General features: G+C 37.6%; 4 protein-coding genes and 1 long non-coding RNA gene across 6 annotated transcripts; 3 read left to right on the forward strand and 2 right to left on the reverse strand.

Annotated features, from left to right (window-relative positions):
- The first annotated feature begins 157 nt into the window (after positions 1 to 157).
- On the forward strand, positions 158 to 3,362 carry LOC103866926. The gene is made up of 5 exons (XR_632590.3): positions 158 to 1,125; positions 1,233 to 1,620; positions 1,703 to 1,821; positions 2,055 to 2,210; positions 2,297 to 3,362. It is a non-coding gene; the product is annotated as an uncharacterized LOC103866926 (long non-coding RNA).
- Positions 3,363 to 3,841: 479 nt separating this feature from the next.
- On the forward strand, positions 3,842 to 6,572 carry LOC103866929 (O-glucosyltransferase rumi homolog). The gene is made up of 6 exons (XM_033291085.1): positions 3,842 to 4,622; positions 4,722 to 5,272; positions 5,349 to 5,541; positions 5,626 to 5,690; positions 5,760 to 5,970; positions 6,051 to 6,572. The coding sequence occupies exons 1-6, from the start codon at positions 4,440 to 4,442 to the stop codon at positions 6,417 to 6,419; spliced, it is 1,572 nt and encodes a 523-aa protein (XP_033146976.1). The 5' UTR covers positions 3,842 to 4,439; the 3' UTR covers positions 6,420 to 6,572.
- A 1,749-nt stretch (positions 6,573 to 8,321) lies between these two features.
- On the reverse strand, positions 8,322 to 9,379 carry LOC103866927. The gene is made up of 3 exons (XM_009144929.3): positions 9,088 to 9,379; positions 8,948 to 9,009; positions 8,322 to 8,836 (listed from the first exon to the last, which is right to left on the reverse strand). The coding sequence occupies exons 1-3, from the start codon at positions 9,143 to 9,145 to the stop codon at positions 8,717 to 8,719; spliced, it is 240 nt and encodes a 79-aa protein (XP_009143177.1). The 5' UTR covers positions 9,146 to 9,379; the 3' UTR covers positions 8,322 to 8,716.
- Positions 9,380 to 9,510: 131 nt separating this feature from the next.
- Positions 9,511 to 13,384, reverse strand: LOC103866930 (beta-amylase 7). 2 transcript variants are annotated; one of them, XM_009144931.3, is made up of 10 exons: positions 13,143 to 13,384; positions 12,360 to 12,872; positions 12,042 to 12,287; positions 11,889 to 11,966; positions 11,605 to 11,808; positions 11,335 to 11,529; positions 11,103 to 11,267; positions 10,385 to 10,645; positions 9,858 to 10,296; positions 9,511 to 9,768 (listed from the first exon to the last, which is right to left on the reverse strand). In XM_009144931.3, exons 2-10 carry the CDS (start codon positions 12,756 to 12,758, stop codon positions 9,725 to 9,727), a joined length of 2,031 nt encoding a protein of 676 aa, XP_009143179.1. In that variant the 5' UTR covers positions 12,759 to 12,872; positions 13,143 to 13,384; the 3' UTR covers positions 9,511 to 9,724. The 2 variants fall into 2 exon arrangements, with proteins under 2 accessions (XP_009143179.1, XP_009143180.1); XM_009144932.3 differs by having other exon boundaries at positions 12,360 to 12,748; positions 13,143 to 13,323.
- Positions 13,385 to 13,875: 491 nt separating this feature from the next.
- LOC103866931 (rop guanine nucleotide exchange factor 4) lies at positions 13,876 to 16,995 on the forward strand. Its single transcript, XM_009144933.3, has 7 exons — positions 13,876 to 14,400; positions 14,849 to 14,965; positions 15,049 to 15,191; positions 15,275 to 15,349; positions 15,417 to 15,722; positions 16,157 to 16,501; positions 16,755 to 16,995. The coding sequence occupies exons 1-7, from the start codon at positions 14,127 to 14,129 to the stop codon at positions 16,875 to 16,877; spliced, it is 1,383 nt and encodes a 460-aa protein (XP_009143181.1). The 5' UTR covers positions 13,876 to 14,126; the 3' UTR covers positions 16,878 to 16,995.
- Positions 16,996 to 17,058: the final 63 nt, after the last annotated feature.

Below are 17,058 nucleotides of genomic sequence, written 5' to 3' on the forward strand. Positions count from 1 at the left end.
TACCCATTGGATGCGCGATCCATGTGATTAAACTCTGATCACTGCCGACAGGTAAAGTAGTTCAATGATTTGCCACGTAACTCAGTAGAATCATGTCACTGTTTTTGCTCATAGAGTTAAACTTAAACCAAATTAAAAGGTCAAACCAAAATCATGATTATACATACATTTCTACTTAAACCGATATTTATCTTAGTTACTAGTGATTTTTTTCCGAAAAGTTGGAAATACAATCTGAACCTGAATTGATTTATGTATATTCAATTATCTGGATAGAATGTATTGAAATCAATATTTATTGGTTCAATGAAAATAGGCTGGTGGACCAGAAGGTAGACATGGAGCTTCACCAAGTGGTGGACACGCTAGAGACGATTACAGAGGAATAGTTAAACCGGTTTAGACATGTGATGTATGGGCCCTTATTTATGACTTTCCTCGTTTTAGTTTAGACTTTCTGGTTGAGATGAGATGCAGACGTCTCGTTTTATCCTTATTGGGCTTTTGTGAATTTTAACTGCCCAATTACATAAAGAGTAAGAGAAGGTTGCAAGTCTGTTTTAGGCTTTTAGCAATAAGTAAATCTATACTAATAAAGTTGCCTTTTTTCTCTTCTTGGGGGGAATTAAAACACGTGGCACCCTCAGTCCCGTATTGGGCCATGTATTTCTGAAGCCTTTTTGTTCTTTGGTCTATTGTTTCATAAGTATCTGGGCCTAGGGTGTGAGTTTGACTTACTTTTCTGGCCTGGTCGCCATAGGTTTCTCTGTCGCCTAGGGTGTGAGTTCTTCGGCCTACGTTCTTTTTTCAGATGAGAAACAATGAAAAAATCTGAAGAGCGTTACAACTTTTCATTTGGATCTCCTTGCGTTCCCAGAGGAACATACTGGAGCTTCGGGTATAAATACCCCCTCATCCAGAGATGAAGATTACAGCTTCTCTGAGAATCTTTAGAATACTCTGTTCAACTTTCCGGTAATTACAATGGGGAATCCCCAAACCCTTCTTGCCGATTTGAGAGCTGGCCGGTGCTCCAACACTGCAGAGGTTAGGTTGCTGGAGGCTAGAAATGTGAGGAAAGGCAGTGAGCTAATGAGTCTTGACATGCTCTTTGTCGATGAGAATGTAAGCAACCTTTCCCATGGATTTGTTTTACATTGGATTAGACTTTTGGGCAGATGGCGATTGTTCATTATCGTTGTCTAAACATTTCTATTTCTCCTTTACGACAGTCGACTCTGACCCAAGGATCTATTAGTGCGAACCGTCAACTTAGGTTCAGGGAACGTCTCAAAGGGTCTCTCTACACGTTAACTGGTTTTGACGTCACACGCAGCAGCCACAATTTTCGGTTGTCTGATGCTTCCTTCTCGATTCGGTTCAATGATGGAACCTCTCTTGAGAAGAAGACGGAGTCTGTTAGGCCCATACCTTTGGAACTTTTCAGATTCATGCCATATAGTCAGTTGCTTGAGCTGGCGACCACTGGCAAACAACTCCTTCATATGTATCTTCAGTCTGAGTAGTTTTAATGGTTTTGTGATATCATGTGTTAGCGTAATCACATAAGTTCTTTATCAGACATACTTGGTGAGTTGAATGCAATCTGCGTCTTCAAAGGTACTTTAGATTTTATAATCGACATTTGTTATAATGGATTCTCTTCGCATTCATTTGACTTTATATCATCTTTTCTTTGCAGTGGTGAAAGTGTTAGTATGTTTGATTCGATGGCTCTTGCATTTCATACCAAATTTGACAGCTATGGGAAAGAGCCAAAAGTTATAATTGCCACGAGCGTGAATCCTAAGATAGTTGGTGGTATGCTATTTTGTGTTTCCTACTTTTTGTTGCATTCATACGTATATTCGTCAGACTCATGGCAGGCTCTATTTGTTTATGAATTGTGTCCTCTTTACTTAACCCGTTACTACAGAGGAGCTCGTGGAATCATTGTATTATGCTCATTATAACATAGCGGACTAACTCCATGTTATCTGGCATCCATCAACGAGACTCTAAACCTTAATGTACTTTTTTTCAATTATTGTCAGGTGACTTATTATGTAACAGACCAAGAAAGCTTCAACAGTGCCAAGCAATGGCTAAACCAAATCGGCCGCTACACCAGTGAGAATGTGAACAAGCTACTGGTTAGGAACAATTGTGATCTCACTTCACAGAAAGTTGTATCCGCTGAAACAACCAAGGTAAAATATGCTTCAGAAGTTCATCACAGTTAAGGTCTTTTTGCAGTCTTGTATGATTTACTGTAATGTTTGTTCTACCAACACAGTCTTTTGCAGATGAACGTGGGATCCTATTCTTGGAGTCACACGCCAAGAATGCTACCAATGTCGAAGAATGCTACCGTGTTTGTCGCATTAGACGGTGAAATGACGAAGCTGATTAGTGTCCATGCTGCAGAGGTCCCACAAATTATATTTGTCAGAAAGAAACAGATGTGATCCAATTTCTTATAAATAAAGGTTCTCTTAAAGCTTGCTCATCAACTCATCTTTGTTGAAGTAATCAAAACCTAGGTACAGCAACGTGCTTAATCCATCGAAGATTGCTTCATAAAAAAGGCCCGATAAAGACAAGACGACCAAAAGACCACTGATTTTACATTGGTAGGACGCCACATTTAAGATATTTTCTTAACTACTCTTAAGTTTTAGTTATAATGAAAGCCAGCTGTTTCATAAACACTCTGGCAGCCACCCAACTTCAGAGTTTACGAATAGTTCAGTTTCTTAAACAGAGCCCAACGATGAAGTTCATGTTGCTGGAGATTGCTGTAAAACAAATGAATGATTAGAAACATAATCACACATGTAAAAAGCTACCAAAGCATTTTTTACATGCAATGAAATAAAAGATAATAATATGGCCTTAGTTGTTTGAGTGTTTTTTTTTATTTGGAATTTTGGTTTCATCTATATAATTATTTTCTCAAACTTAATTTACAAGGTCAGAATAAATCACTAAAATGTTACTCAAGAAATATTTACAAATAAGATACATGTTTGAAGTTGGAGCTGGATGCACAGAATAATGTGATTTTAGTATTTGATGTTTTTATAATGCTGAAAGTAACATAACAACAGTCTGTGGTGTTACACGAAAAAAGAAAAAAAAAATGTGGTATTTACAATGGAGACAAAGACAGCAACAATAAAATACGAAAGCATAATAAAAAGATGTCAATAGTCACCATAAAGCGATGGAGTAGCGAAAGATAAAGAAGAAACATGTGATAGAGTTGGGTGAATTTTAGTATTTGACTAAGAAAACTTTTGAATAAAAACATTATTAGAGACATACTCATAATCACAGATCATAAAATATATTAAGATATACCACAATCAAGCATAAAACTCTAACATACAATTAAAATTTTTAATAAATACTACACATATAATCTCATGCAAGATGAAGAAAAATAAAAATATAAACTCATGCAAATACAACACAAGATAACATATTTTCACTAAAATAACTGAAACAAATACTGAAAATAAAATGCTCAAAACTCATAAAATATAGTTGATAACAAATAAAAATCCAAACACTTCAAATTTGTAAACAAAGATCAAATGTTAACAAAATAAATATATATGATCTAATTAGAAAACAAGTTATAAATGTTATACTAAATTTAAGTAAATTTCAAATGTTTTATAAAATTTAAATATATTTTAATACAAAATAATTTTAATGCAAAATCACCCGCCCGTAGGGCGGGCCAAACCCTAGTACAGTATATAATAAGATTAATAACGTCTTTTACCTATTTGAGGGTACTCCAACACAGATTTGAACAGCCTAGGGATGTATATGTCTGTAAAATTCGTATAGAGCATACAACATGGAGTTTTCTAACCATTATTATTCTGTATCATGAGTGGTCGAATATGGACTGGCATGTCAGTGTCTGTATTGAATGGCTAACGTTTTATCTCCTTCTTGGCTATTATAGAAAGCATTTATAATAAACTTTCTCAAAGAGGGTTTTAACTAAATGAATCCGTAAATGTTGCATTTAGTAACACACATTTAAGATTTTCATAGAAACTCAAAGATTACAAGAGAGGATTATTTGGGAAATAAATTGATATCATATGTCATCGTCTTCATGTGATAGGTGTCACATAACCAATTTCTCATACTAGTATTATGTCTTTAATATTCAGAAAACATAAACCATTCGAAAACCTTAAAAAGTATGAACTTCGTGAACACAAAAGATGTGAACTGGTGTTGAACAAAACGTTGAAACAAGATTCAAATCCTCGTGGAAAAGCACAAATCAAAAGTCAAAACCAAAGCTTTGGTGGTGTCGTATCGCTTGTGCAGCCAGGTTCTCATTTTTCTTCTCTTGCGTAGAATGTCTGTGCGCATATAAGCTGAGCAGAGGAAGGTGTAGAATAAGAGTCATGGCTCAACGGAAAAGCACTAAGGGGAACAACAGGGATACTCAAACGAACACGCATAGTAATCACGCCTCTATCAAAACGTCATCGCATCAAGGAAAACGCATAGCAAAAGCTACTCTGCTCCTCGTCTTGTCTATCTTCGTATCTGCTGGTCTCTTGAGTTTCTTGTGTTGTTTCGATTACGTGAGTTTCGAATCGAAAACACCTTAATATATATTATAATGATCATGAGAGTGTTATATTTGTATAGTATAATCAAGAACTCTTTTGTGTCCCTTTTAGACAACACTCACAGGTCCGAGGCAAGTAACAACAACAATCACTAAACCACCAATCATAACGCTCCACAGATTCCCTCGGCAATGCGGTGTCGTACAGAACCAAACACAACCAGTGTCCGAAGATGGCACAAACAAAAACAAACCAAGAAGCAACCACTCACGCCCACCCACGTGTCCCTCTTACTTCCGTTGGATCTACGAGGATCTACGGCCGTGGAGAGAGACAGGAGTAACGAGAGAGATACTTGAGAAAGCAAGGAGCAAGGCCCATTTCAGGGTTATAATCCTAGACGGGAGAGTGTACGTTAAGAAGTATAGAAGACCGATCGAGACTCGAGATACTTTTACTCTGTGGGGCATCGTACAGTTACTACAGTGGTACCCAGGGAGATTACCAGATCTGGAGCTCTTGTTCGACGCAGATGATAGACCAACCGTACGATCAATAGACTATAGAGGTCAACAACACCCGGGCCCACCTCCAGTGTTCCGTTATTGCTCTAATGACGCCAGCTTGGACATCGTGTTCCCTGATTGGTCCTTCTGGGGCTGGTAACGACGGTAACAATTACAACTCAATTTAATTGGGCTTATTTAACTAACTGGGCTTTAACCGTCATTGGGCCAGGGCTGAGCTTAATATAAAGCCTTGGGCTAAATCGCTGGTGGCGATAGAAGAAGGGAACAAGATGACGCAATGGGAAGACCGCGTGCCGTACGCTTACTGGAGAGGAAACCCTAACGTGGCCCGCACGAGGAAAGACCTTCTTAGATGCAATGTCTCAGACCAAGAAGATTGGAACACTCGTCTCTACATCAATGTCTGGTCTATTCAAAATCTCCTTTTTTCCATATAAAACATTTTCAATTCTACTGTTAATAATACATTTTTAATCATTTTGAAGGATTGGGCTACAGAATTCAAAGAAGGATTCAAGAACTCAAACCTAGAGAACCAATGCACTCACAGGTTAAACTTTTTAGTCATTATTTACTATATATGTGTATAAGTCTCATATAATTTTAATTTTTGGAATAGGTACAAGATTTATATAGAAGGATGGGCATGGTCAGTGAGTGAGAAGTATATAATGGCATGTGACTCAATGACATTAAATGTGAGACCAACGTACTATGATTTTCTTATACGAGGAATGGTACCATTACAACATTATTGGCCAATCAGAGACCTTGGTAAGTGTAGATCCCTCAAACACGCTGTACATTGGGGGAATACTCATGTGGACCAGGTTTGTAATTTTATTAGAACCCGGAAGTTTTGTTTTGTGTCAAGTTAACCCATTGATTTTGGTGTTTAATTAATTGACAGGCACGTAAGATAGGGGAAGAAGGGAGTAGATATATAAGAGAGGAGGTGAGCATGGAATATGTGTATGATTACATGTTCCATTTGATGAACGAGTATGCCAAACTTTTGAAGTTTAAGCCGGAGATTCCTTTGGGAGCAAAGGAGATTACTACGGATAGTATGGGATGTCCGGCGAAGGGACGGTGGAGAGATTTTATGGCGGAGTCTATGGTGATGTCTCCTAGTGAAGTGTCTCCTTGTGAGATGCCTCTTCCTTATAGCCCTATGGAGCTAAGAGAGGTTCTTGAGAGGAAAGCTAATTTGACTCGCCAAGTTGAGGTTTGGGAAGATCAATACTATCGTAATTTGACAAATGCCAACAAGCATTGACCAACGAGGCTCTTGTTTTACAAGATACTGATTTTTTTTTTTTTTTAAACTAAACAAGATACTGATTTGTTGTGTTCATATTAAAATTACTAAGTACTTCGTGAGTTATAATTTGATTAATCAAAATTTAATATAGATAGTGATTTAATATAAGGTATAAGATTTATATAGAAGGAAGGGCTTGGTCAGTGAGCGAGAAGTATATATTAGCTTGTGACAGTATGTCACTTCTCATAAAAACTTTTTACTTTTGACTTCATCACTCGAAGTTTAGTTCCCATGGAACATTATTGGCCTATTAGACTTCATAAAAATTGCAATGACATCATCTTTGCCGTCCAATGGGCCAACAACAATACCAAAAAAGTAGTAACAATATAACATAAATCAGTCAAGTCATTTTTTGAAACTGATTATGGTGTTATATGATCTTCACTTATTTTAGAGGCAAAAACTATAGGGAGAAATGGAAGTGGATATGTACTTAAGTATCTACAAATGAAGTATGTGTATGATTATATGTTTCATATATTGCAAAGCTATGGGAAGTTGATGAAGATGAATGTAGAAGTCCCTGAAGGAGCTAAGGAAGTGTGTCCAGAGACAATGGCGTGTCCGGTTAAGGGAGGTCGAATGAGACAATATATGGATGACTCATTGATTCTGTCTCCGAGCAACAAGGGCTCTTGTGAGACGCCTCCACCTTTTGAAGACGATGAACTCAAGAAGTTTTTAGAAAAGAAAAAAAGTGTTGAGAAAGAAGTGGAGAAGTGGACTAATGAGTACTGGGAGGAACAAAATAAGTCTCTTCAACACTGAGTTTTGTATATACACATACACTTTCCCCTAATCAGTACTACTTAATTGAGTATGTATTATACAAATAAAAATAACAAGTTAATTGTCAAAACATTACAATAACGACCCCTTGATGTGATAAAATTAAAATGTAACCTCTCAAAGCCTTTGAGAAAATTTCACTTCAGGAATCCAACTTTAATGTACCACTAGTGGTATTTCGGCGCGCCAGATTAGTATGTCTTTCTTTAATGAATTTAAAATTAATTTTATGGTTTTAATAAATAAAATATTTTTAAATATTTGAAAGAGAATGATAATTTTTCTGATTCATTTGATAGTTGTTAGCGATCCTATTATATCATTTTGTTTTGAAATTGGTTAGGTCAAAGAAGAATATTTTTTAATGATCGATTCAATAAAAATAGAATAAATAGTTGATAGTAGCAATAAAGTTAATATGCTTGAACTTTAACAGTAAAGCAAAGTTGATGTTAGAAAAGAAAAAACGTAGGGCTGGAAAAATCAGAGGATAGCTTTAAGGCCTATTTAGCTAGAAATACAAATTGGAGGAGGTAATTACAGAAGTGTGCATTTTTTTTTTAAATAATTGGGGAACCATGTCAATTTTGTCCTGAGTTGCCAATTCTCTCCTCTAACCACAACTTCTTTGTTACGTATGTGTTACCTGTTACCGGGGCTGATGCCAAAAAAAATTATATTGTATTGAAACTATTTCCAAACGCAATCAACGTTTTGAAACCGGATATATTCATTTAAAATGATGATATAAGATATTGAAACCGGATGTAGCTCTAATAATTGAAGAGAGAAGAGTAAGATATTTTACAAATTGTTTTTTAGAAATGTGATTGATAGGAAGATATTTTACAACATGTTGTTCCACGCGCTGAAAGTGATATGAGGAGTGCTCGACGCCATAGGACCATGGTATCCTGTTCATCTTGATATATCAATCAAAATATTAACCATGTTGGGAGATGGTGTCGGTTCCCTTTCAAATAACAGAGCTTGAATGTTAGAAGTATCTTATTAAAGAAGGCAAGAGCTAGAGATACGCATATATGTGTCAATAGGCTGCAATTATAGTATGATTACATTTATCTAATCCGGGTTTTACTATTAGTAACTGGATATATGACAGTAGGGTGCATATCTACATAAGTGAATTCCTGATTCTTTGCATTATCAGAAGTTTCAAGATTGTTTGCATTATTAATACTTTCGATATGTGCAATAGTCCCGTCATTCTTTTGCTTCATACGTGTCAGTAGTCGTTCTATTTGATTTTGTTATGTCTATAGGGATACTTTAGGTATTACTGCAAAATGCACACTCTCTTTACCTGTTACCTAATTTACGTCTACAATTTTGCTATCTAGTGCAAAATCCCTAGCTTTAGCTTCTTTCTTTAAACTGATTTCTGACAAAATGAAGAACAGTTTACATATACAAGTGAAAACAAAACATATTTATTCTCAATTGTCTAGCTCCATAGCTTGAGCAGCTTTAGCTTTAGCAGCAGGAGTCAACTTAGTCTTCAACTTCTTCTTCCCAACTGAGAATCCACCTTTCTTCTTCTTACCGCTACCATCAACCTTTTTGACAACAAAGCCAACCAACAACAGATACCATAAGCTAACTCTAAATTTCAGACAGGACTCAGACTCAGAGTAAATAAACTACAGATTGGAGAAAAAGGTGTTTACTTTCATCTTGTTCTTGTTGGCCTGAAGCTTCTTTATCTTCTTGTCCTGTATTTCTTTCTCTTCTGCAAATTGAAAAAAAAAAGCAGCCTTCGTTGAGGCTTATGCTTGTTTGTACTAGAGATTGAACAAAAGAAACGTACTTTGGAGATTGTACTCATGTTGAGTCTTTCTCTTGGCTAAGTTATTCTTCTTCGACATTCTTTCTCTCCTTCCAATGGAACCACAGGCGCCTTCTATATAAAACCTAGAGATTTAAACAAGAGCGAGACAACTCAACTACACGATGATGGGAGAGTACGGTAACTTTATGGGCTTTGATATTTTAATTTATACAACATAGGCCCATTAAGTTACAACATGAGCCCACTAAACTAAAACAAAGCGCATAAGCCTCAACATATAAGCCCACTAATCCGAAACAAAGGCTGATGAGTCAGAACGCAGTCGTTTTTAGCCTTTCGCACGAGGCACAACTGTTCCAACGACCTTCTTCCACTTCTCCGAATTTTGCATGTGTCTGAATGTCAGTCCATTATCGAGTAATGATAATAAATCTCAAAATATGGAAAGTCAAATAGGTATTATTAATAAGTACTATGGCTAACAAAGATCAGATCATATAATAGCCAAAGCCACATGAGGCTTTTAGTAATGTCTCTTTCTCTTCATTTTTTAATAAATAAAATTTACAAGAAAATATGCTAAACTACTAGAATTAACAACATTGACAGTGGATAATCTTAGCTCATCTTTTTTTATATTGAGACAAACTAAACTCTACACCTGTTGATGATGATGCTGATGATCCATTACAGCTTCCCCTGTAGCAGAAAGAGAGGCCAAAGAAGAAGCTTACAACTTCAGAGACTTAAAACAATAATGATGGGATTGAGATTTATCTTTAACTTACCATGCAGTTTTTTGACAAACCGGTCAAACTCCACAAGGTTATGTCCTTCCATAAGAGCAGGAACGAGCCTACTATAGGCAAACGATGACAAATGCCTTCTATCTGGATCGTTTGGAAACTTAACACTCTCCAACATTTTGTTAAACCCAACTCTATCATGGCAAGGAAGCGAGTTCTCTCTAGCTATCGGCGTATCCGTATCCCACGCAGCGTTTAACACCTGCCAAGCCACAGCCTCAGGCTCTCCTAAAGCTCCTGAGAAATCATCAGGACGGTTCAGAACTTGCACTTCTCCTGATACAAAACTCAGAGCGGCGCCATGCTTCTTTAACGTAGACGCAATCTCAGCATAACCATCTCGGTTGCTCGGGTTGTAGAACCCAGCGGTTAGCTCAGCTGCGTGGCTTGCTGTTCTGTACCACCAGTGAACATCCGGGAGCTGTGTTTACAAAACTCAATTATGATTAAAATAAAAAAAAGAGTCTTAAAATGGGATTTAGACAAGTATAATAAATTAATCAATTAACCTTGGCGGCGATGCAGCTAGTGTCAAAGACTAGTTTAGCGAGAGAGAGGACTTTGTCAGCGTGGTCTATCAAAACCTGTGAATACCATTTGAGAAAGAACCTCCCGTAGAGGCCATCGTAGTCGCCTCCATCGCAGAAGAAACCTGTTCCCTGCGGTTGGGAGTTGTAGGAGCCGGCGTTCTCTGGTCCTCTAGCCCAAAAGGGGTGGCCTCTTGATTCTGCTGCTTTCCTCAGGCTCTTCAGGAGATACTTGTCATAACACTGTACCAATGCAACATAATGGTCATTATGTTGAAGTGGGAGTAAGCTAGCTGAGAGGCTTGGCTGTCTCAAGAATATTTAGTCCTAAAAGTCGGTCTAGGCGGCAGTCCTACCCAAAACAATTTTCTTAAAATCCGATTTATACGAGTCAAATCGGTTTAAACCGTCCTAAATTGGCTTAAATCGATCTACATGTGTTAAATTAAGTAATAATGTTACTATAAATCCACAAATTTTGTCTAACTTTTTTTGTTTTGTATATCTAATTCATCAAAATAATTTTATAATTAAATCTAAAAACCAAAAACATATCTTATATAATGTAGAATATAAATAAAATAAAACAAGAATTTGTTAACTACTAGCACAGCTTAGGCTCCGAATAATCCACCTAATCCTTAGTTATCTATATAATGATTTCTTGAAGATTGTTTAAAACTGATGAAAGGAAAGATACCTGAAACTCTCCAACACCAGGATATCGCCACCCATGCTTTATGGGACAAGAAGGATACCGTAGCTCTCCACAAGGGCCTAGTCCAATCTCAACCATAGATATTACTCCATCCTCTACAAACTCGCCGAGCTCTATCCGAAAACTTCTCATGTAATCAAAGTACACCTAAAAGCATGCAGAAAGTCATTAGAATCCACTGATAGTTAGAGACAGAAACTCATGAGTATAATACCTCAAGTGCAGTTCTGCCTCTTAGGACACGTTCCTTGTCTATACCCCAAGAGAGACACTCAGGGTTTCGTCTTCCCTCTCTATCAGTAAAATAAATGTCAGGATTAGTTCTCCCGATCTCTGCCACCCAATGAGGAAGTGGAATGCAGACATCATCACCAACATTGCCTCCACATTCATGAAAGGACATTAGAACCTAACAAAAAGGAAAAAGAAATATGAGATGCATATGAAAGCTTGGGAACACAACAAGCAGGCAAAAGACAGAGACCTGTATCTTAAGATTAAGATCACGAACTATCTGAAAAAGCTGCCTGTAACCATTCCAATTATATTCCTGAGGTGAATGACACTCAGCTATCCCCCACCAGCAATCCACTTTAACCCCATCTACCTGGATCGACTTCAATATTCTCAAGTGCTTTAGCAGTCCGTCTCTATCAGCTAATTCACACTTCATATTGATAACCCCTAGCTGTTGACGTGGCAAAGGAGATTCAATCAGTAACGAGAATGTTCAGGATAAGTAAAGGATAAAGATTTAAAGTTGCTTACTGGTAACATCACATAAACCGGAACATAAGGTGTACCAGAGAAGTCCTGCTCTGTCAGATTCGGAGGAATCTCCAGAATCTACCAAACACAAACAAAGAGAGTCACCAGAGTTCAAGTTTCTATTTTCTATGTAATAACGCAGTGTGTTTTTACCTGTTTAGAGTTGATAACATCGACCGGACAACCAATAAGCCCATCAGCCTTGTTTAAACTGCCAACCAGTTCTGAAGATTGTACATCATATGGCGATGGAGTAGTAGGTGCGAAAACACCTTTCATACGGCACGTGTTGAGCTCCGTTGGACTTCTATGCCCTGATAACGATCCTCCTCTAAGTGCAGGAGGTGAAGATTGATGTGAAGCTGATGAACCACCAACAACCGCAGGAGGCTTTGTCCCCTAAACACAATTAAGAAAACAATTTAGCATCTGCTTGCAAATGGATTACAAACATTACTAAACATCACTGACCTGAGACTTGGATGGGAAAGTAGTTCCATCAGGGAGAACAACCCACCCAGCTTCTCTAGCCAAAGCGGCAATAACATCGTTGATATCAGCTCTCACTCTAAGATTATAGTTCCCATGCCTTCTCAACCCGCCAAGGATCCTTGCGGTTATCGCTCTCCGATGCCTCTCTCTCAGCTTAGTCCTTTCCTTCTCTTCAACCGGTCTGCTCCTGCGGCTTCCCCCAGGAGTGTCGACTTGGTCTTGCATCGACGACTGGTGAAACATAAACTCGTCGTTACTACTCCCTGAAGCTGCGTGTGATCCTCTGTTTCCGTCATCTTCTTCCTTCACATCCGCATCCATCTCTTCTTCTTCATCCTCTTCGCTGGCTCCAAGCAGCTTCTGCATGTCTGTTACCATAACTTAAGTAAACCTTGCTGCTCAAGAATGGTCTATTGGTGTAAAGTTTCGATCTTTCGAATACTCCACGTGTACGTATGAATCAGCAAAGTATTCCTAAACTCATCACAAAGCCTACAAGACAAAAATTAGTATCAGCATTTTCGTAAAGTCGAAAACTTTGTGAAAAAAAAAACAAAAAAAAAAAAGAGTTTTAGTGTTCTGTTCATGGGGAATTTCAATTTTCAGACATAAGCATAACATCTGGTCCTAAGAGAGTAAGTTTCTAGCTCAATTCTGTTAAAAATGGTCTGAATGTGAGGAAAGTCTCGGTCTTTCTAGGAAAATCGATGGCTAATACTAAAAAAGACTCGAACTTTAGGACCCGATCGACAATTTACGGACCTGTTGATGTCCACGGGAGAGGATGAGAAGACGGTGGATCTCTCCGGCGGGGTGAAAAGGGGCGGATCCGGGAAGGCGCGTGGAGGAGCGTGTGGCGTGAAATTGGAAAAGACGAGGTTTCACGCGTGTGGAGCGACTCGAGCGTGTCTGGGAGAAAGGAGGTGTGTGTGAAGCTAAGGCTTGGCACGAACTAGGCGTGTGTGTGTGTGTGAGGGAGAGAGGAGAGACGGGGCTCATTAATCGTGTGAAGGGAGGAGGCACGTGCCGACACCACCGTCACGAGATTTCGATGCTCTTCTGCGGCACAGAAGGCTCCCTCCTGGTTCAGTCACGTGACTTGCCTGACCCGGTCACAGTTCTCGTGATGTGATAGTCTAGTATTGTAGTTTTCACACAGTATCCATAAACTGCGTGCTGTTTTAGTTTGTTCGACTTGGACTGCATCCCGTTTTTAAAAAGCGAAGGAAAACGTTTTTGACACACCATGGCTTCGAAACCTCTCTCTCGTCCCGTGGGTTTACGTTGAATACTCTTTGACCCAACAAAAAAATGTTACAAATCGAAATAAAATTGTGATAAGTTGTATAAAACTTGGAAAAATCGCAATAAATGTAGATAAAACTTATATGAATTATACATTGACAAATATTAATATGAAAAATATGAAAATGGCGGTATATTATGCTACAAATGCCATTTTAATAGTATATAGTTGGACAAGATGTACAACTTTGAATGATATACTTACACCTAACGCATACATAGCAACGCTTCATTATGAGATTTGATTAGCTAAATGTGGAAGGCACGTCTCTCCCCACAATCAGATCAAAATACGACGGAGATAATCATTATTTTATCAGTTTTATTTTTTTTAAATAATAATATTAATTTGAGGTGAAAGTGGGGAGCCTCCATGTCTTAACATTCATCACGTTCATTAGAGCCAACAAACTTGAAACTCGATCATTACAGAGAGTCTTGATGGAGAGCTCACCGAGTTCCGACCAAAACGATGTATCTGCCTCTGAAACTCCAACAAGCTCCGTCTCTTCACCGTACCGGAGAACGTACTCAGATATCTCCGGTTTATCTCACCGGTTCGACGTTCAGAGCTTCTATAACCGGTCGTCAAACACAAACGCCGTTGTCCATGAAGAAGATCTCTCCGAAGACGCAGTGGAACCAAAAGATAACGTCGACGGCGATGGAGAAGATCATGATCGGGACAGTGACATTGACTCTGCAGAAGACGCAGGTGAACTCTTTAGGATGTAACTGGTTCTCTTTAGTAGGAATGTCATGAATAAAAAAAATGAATATTTTTGAAATAGGAAAAAATGGAATGATGAATAAAATGGAATTGTTGATTCCACTCATTTTATTTATTCACAGAGGGTTTATTTTGTGGAACAAAAGAAATGAATTTTCAAAGAATTTTCATTTTTGTTTCATTCCAAAAATGAAATATATGGAATTGTTTTGGAATGGTATTTATTGTGGCTGGTAAATATTTTATGGAATATATGGAATTGTTTTGGAATGGTATTCATTGTAATTGGTAAATATTTTATGGAATGTTATGGAATGATGCATTCCAAACAAATCTATTCCACAAAATTGCATTCCAGTTACAACCTTAGAAAAAGATTGAAACTTTTATCACTCTGTTTCATTTCGATTGATTCAGGTTTTTGTTAGCGCAGAGTTAGAGATGATGAGGGAGAGATTCGCGAAGCTGTTGCTCGGTGAAGATATGTCAGGAAGTGGGAAAGGAGTTTGTACAGCTGTTACTGTCTCTAACTCCATAACTAATCTCTATGGTTCGTCTTCTTCTTTCATTGTTTTTTTTCTCCTTTGCTCTGTTTTCGAAAACAGAGTATTTGATAATGAGTATTGTTTGCAGCGACTGTGTTTGGGCAGAGTTTGAGATTGCAACCATTGAGCACAGAGAAAAAAGATCTATGGAAACGAGAGATGAATTGTTTTATGTCTATATGTGATTACATTGTTGAAGTTATTCCAAGATCTCTTGGTAATAATGTTGAGGTAAAAACAACTACCTTACTTGTGTCTCACACAACTTAAAAAAATCCTTTAAAGTTTGATCTTTTTTTGTTCAAAATTTTCAGATAACGGAAACAAAACTAAGATCCGACATTCTCATGAACCTCCCTGCTTTGAGAAAACTCGATAACATGCTAATGGTAAGTCCACTACTCGAATTTGATAATCAAGATTTCACGAGTATTCAAAAATTTTGAGTTTTTGTAGGATATATTGGATGGTTTTACGGAGAATGAGTTCTGGTACGTGGAGAGAGGAAGCTCATCGATGAACTCTAACAATGGTGGTAGAGATTCTGGATCGTTCCGAAAAGTTGTGGTTCAAAGGAAAGACGAGAAGTGGTGGCTTCCTGTGCCATGTGTTCCTGCTGAAGGTTTATCAGAAAATGAACGAAAGAATTTGCGTCACAAACGTGACTGTGCTAATCAGATACATAAGGCTGCTTTGGCCATTAATGACTCCACTCTTAATGACATGGATATTCCCGACTCTTACCTCACCACTCTCCCAAAGGTATATTAAAAATGGTCCAAATAAGTCATATAACCGAAATGATTTTCTTAAAATCTGTAACCCAATTTGGTTTAAATTGGTTCAAATCAATCTAAACTGACCGAAACCGGTTAAAAGAAGAAATATAAGAGTGAATTATGACTAATTTAGCTATATTATCATCACCATCAATTTGTCTTTAAACAAATGATGATACGTTTTCTCTCTAATTTTGTTTTTAGTATAAGTTCACAAGTTTATTTAATTTTTTAAAAAATATATTAACTTTTTTGTATTTCATCAAGATAATTTTTTAACTAAAAACATAATCCCTTTCCTATACAAAAAAGCAAAAAGATTTTTGGAACATTGTTATATGGTATCCCTATATGATAACATTATGTACATGTGAAAATGTTGTAATCAATAAGGTATTTTTGTTCTTTTTCAAATAGAGTGGGAAAGCAAGTGTAGGAGACGTGATATACAAGCAACTGTGCACAGCTGAGAAGTTTTATCCAGACCAGCTTCTTGATATCTTAAAGATTTCATCGGAGCATGAAGCACTTGAGCTAGCCGACAAAGTCGAGGCTTCACTGGTTACATGGAGGCGTAAGACCGGAGGGTTGGCTCACTCTAAATCCTCATGGGACATGATGAAAGATATGGGCGGCGACGCTGGGAATGACAAGAACCACATTCTCGCAGCTCGAGCTAGGAGCTTACTGTTCTGTCTGAAACAGAGATTCCCTGAACTCTCTCAGACCTCACTTGACATCTGCAAGATTCAGTATAACCGAGTGAGTAGTCCTCATAGAACCTTTTTACATTTTGTTTTAAGATTAATATTATTTGATTATCAAATATTCTATGTAGGCATGGACGTTTGGTTTTCATTATTTTGGTTCTTGTGATATAGGAATCGTTCGGTTATATATAGATTTCGGTTCAGTTATTTTGGTTTTCAGTTCGGTTCGGATAGCAATGTTAGGAACCAGCTAATATCATATAAAATTTGGTTCCAATTTTGTGTGTGTTTTTTGGTTTGAATAGGATGTGGGCAAGGCTGTACTGGAGAGCTATTCAAGAGTTTTAGAAGGTTTGGCTTACAATGTTGTGTCGTGGATTGATGATGTTCTTTACGTGGACAGAACAGTGAGGAACAGAGATGATTAAGGTTTCCATACTAAGTTTTTCTTCTTGCGAGTGTAATGAGAATACAAAACAAAATGTTTTTGTGTGTTGGTTATGATTGTGTTCTGAATCTTAAAAGGACTTTGATTTCTTTTGTTAAGCACATCCCTAAATCTCTCATCACTACAGCACTACTTTAAGAACAAGCTGAAACATAATGAAC

The sequence above is a fragment of the Brassica rapa genome, chromosome A05 (genome assembly GCF_000309985.2).
Source record: "Brassica rapa cultivar Chiifu-401-42 chromosome A05, CAAS_Brap_v3.01, whole genome shotgun sequence".
Taxonomy (NCBI): domain Eukaryota; kingdom Viridiplantae; phylum Streptophyta; class Magnoliopsida; order Brassicales; family Brassicaceae; genus Brassica; species Brassica rapa.

Bases quoted from the DNA above. Each gene is read 5' to 3' on its own strand.
- LOC103866929 (XM_033291085.1), top strand. From the start codon at position 4,440: ATGGCTCAACGGAAAAGCACTAAGGGGAACAACAGGGATACTCAAACG. The intron at 5,691-5,759 runs GTTAAACTTTTT...TTTTTGGAATAG, and splicing joins GAGAACCAATGCACTCACAG to GTACAAGATTTATATAGAAG. The intron at 5,971-6,050 runs GTTTGTAATTTT...ATTAATTGACAG, and splicing joins GGAATACTCATGTGGACCAG to GCACGTAAGATAGGGGAAGA.
- LOC103866927 (XM_009144929.3), bottom strand. From the start codon at position 9,145: ATGTCGAAGAAGAATAACTTAGCCAAGAGAAAGACTCAACATGAGTAC. The intron at 9,010-9,087 runs GTACGTTTCTTT...TTCAATTTGCAG, and splicing joins ACATGAGTACAATCTCCAAA to AAGAGAAAGAAATACAGGAC. The intron at 8,837-8,947 runs GTAAACACCTTT...GTTGTCAAAAAG, and splicing joins CCAACAAGAACAAGATGAAA to GTTGATGGTAGCGGTAAGAA.
- LOC103866930 (XM_009144931.3), bottom strand. From the start codon at position 12,758: ATGGTAACAGACATGCAGAAGCTGCTTGGAGCCAGCGAAGAGGATGAA. The intron at 12,288-12,359 runs GTCAGTGATGTT...AATTGTGTTTAG, and splicing joins CTTTCCCATCCAAGTCTCAG to GGGACAAAGCCTCCTGCGGT. The intron at 10,297-10,384 runs GTTAATTGATTA...TTGTAAACACAG, and splicing joins CTAGCTGCATCGCCGCCAAG to CTCCCGGATGTTCACTGGTG.
- LOC103866931 (XM_009144933.3), top strand. From the start codon at position 14,127: ATGGAGAGCTCACCGAGTTCCGACCAAAACGATGTATCTGCCTCTGAA. The intron at 14,401-14,848 runs GTGAACTCTTTA...TTGTTAGCGCAG, and splicing joins TGACTCTGCAGAAGACGCAG to AGTTAGAGATGATGAGGGAG. The intron at 14,966-15,048 runs GTTCGTCTTCTT...TATTGTTTGCAG, and splicing joins CTCCATAACTAATCTCTATG to CGACTGTGTTTGGGCAGAGT.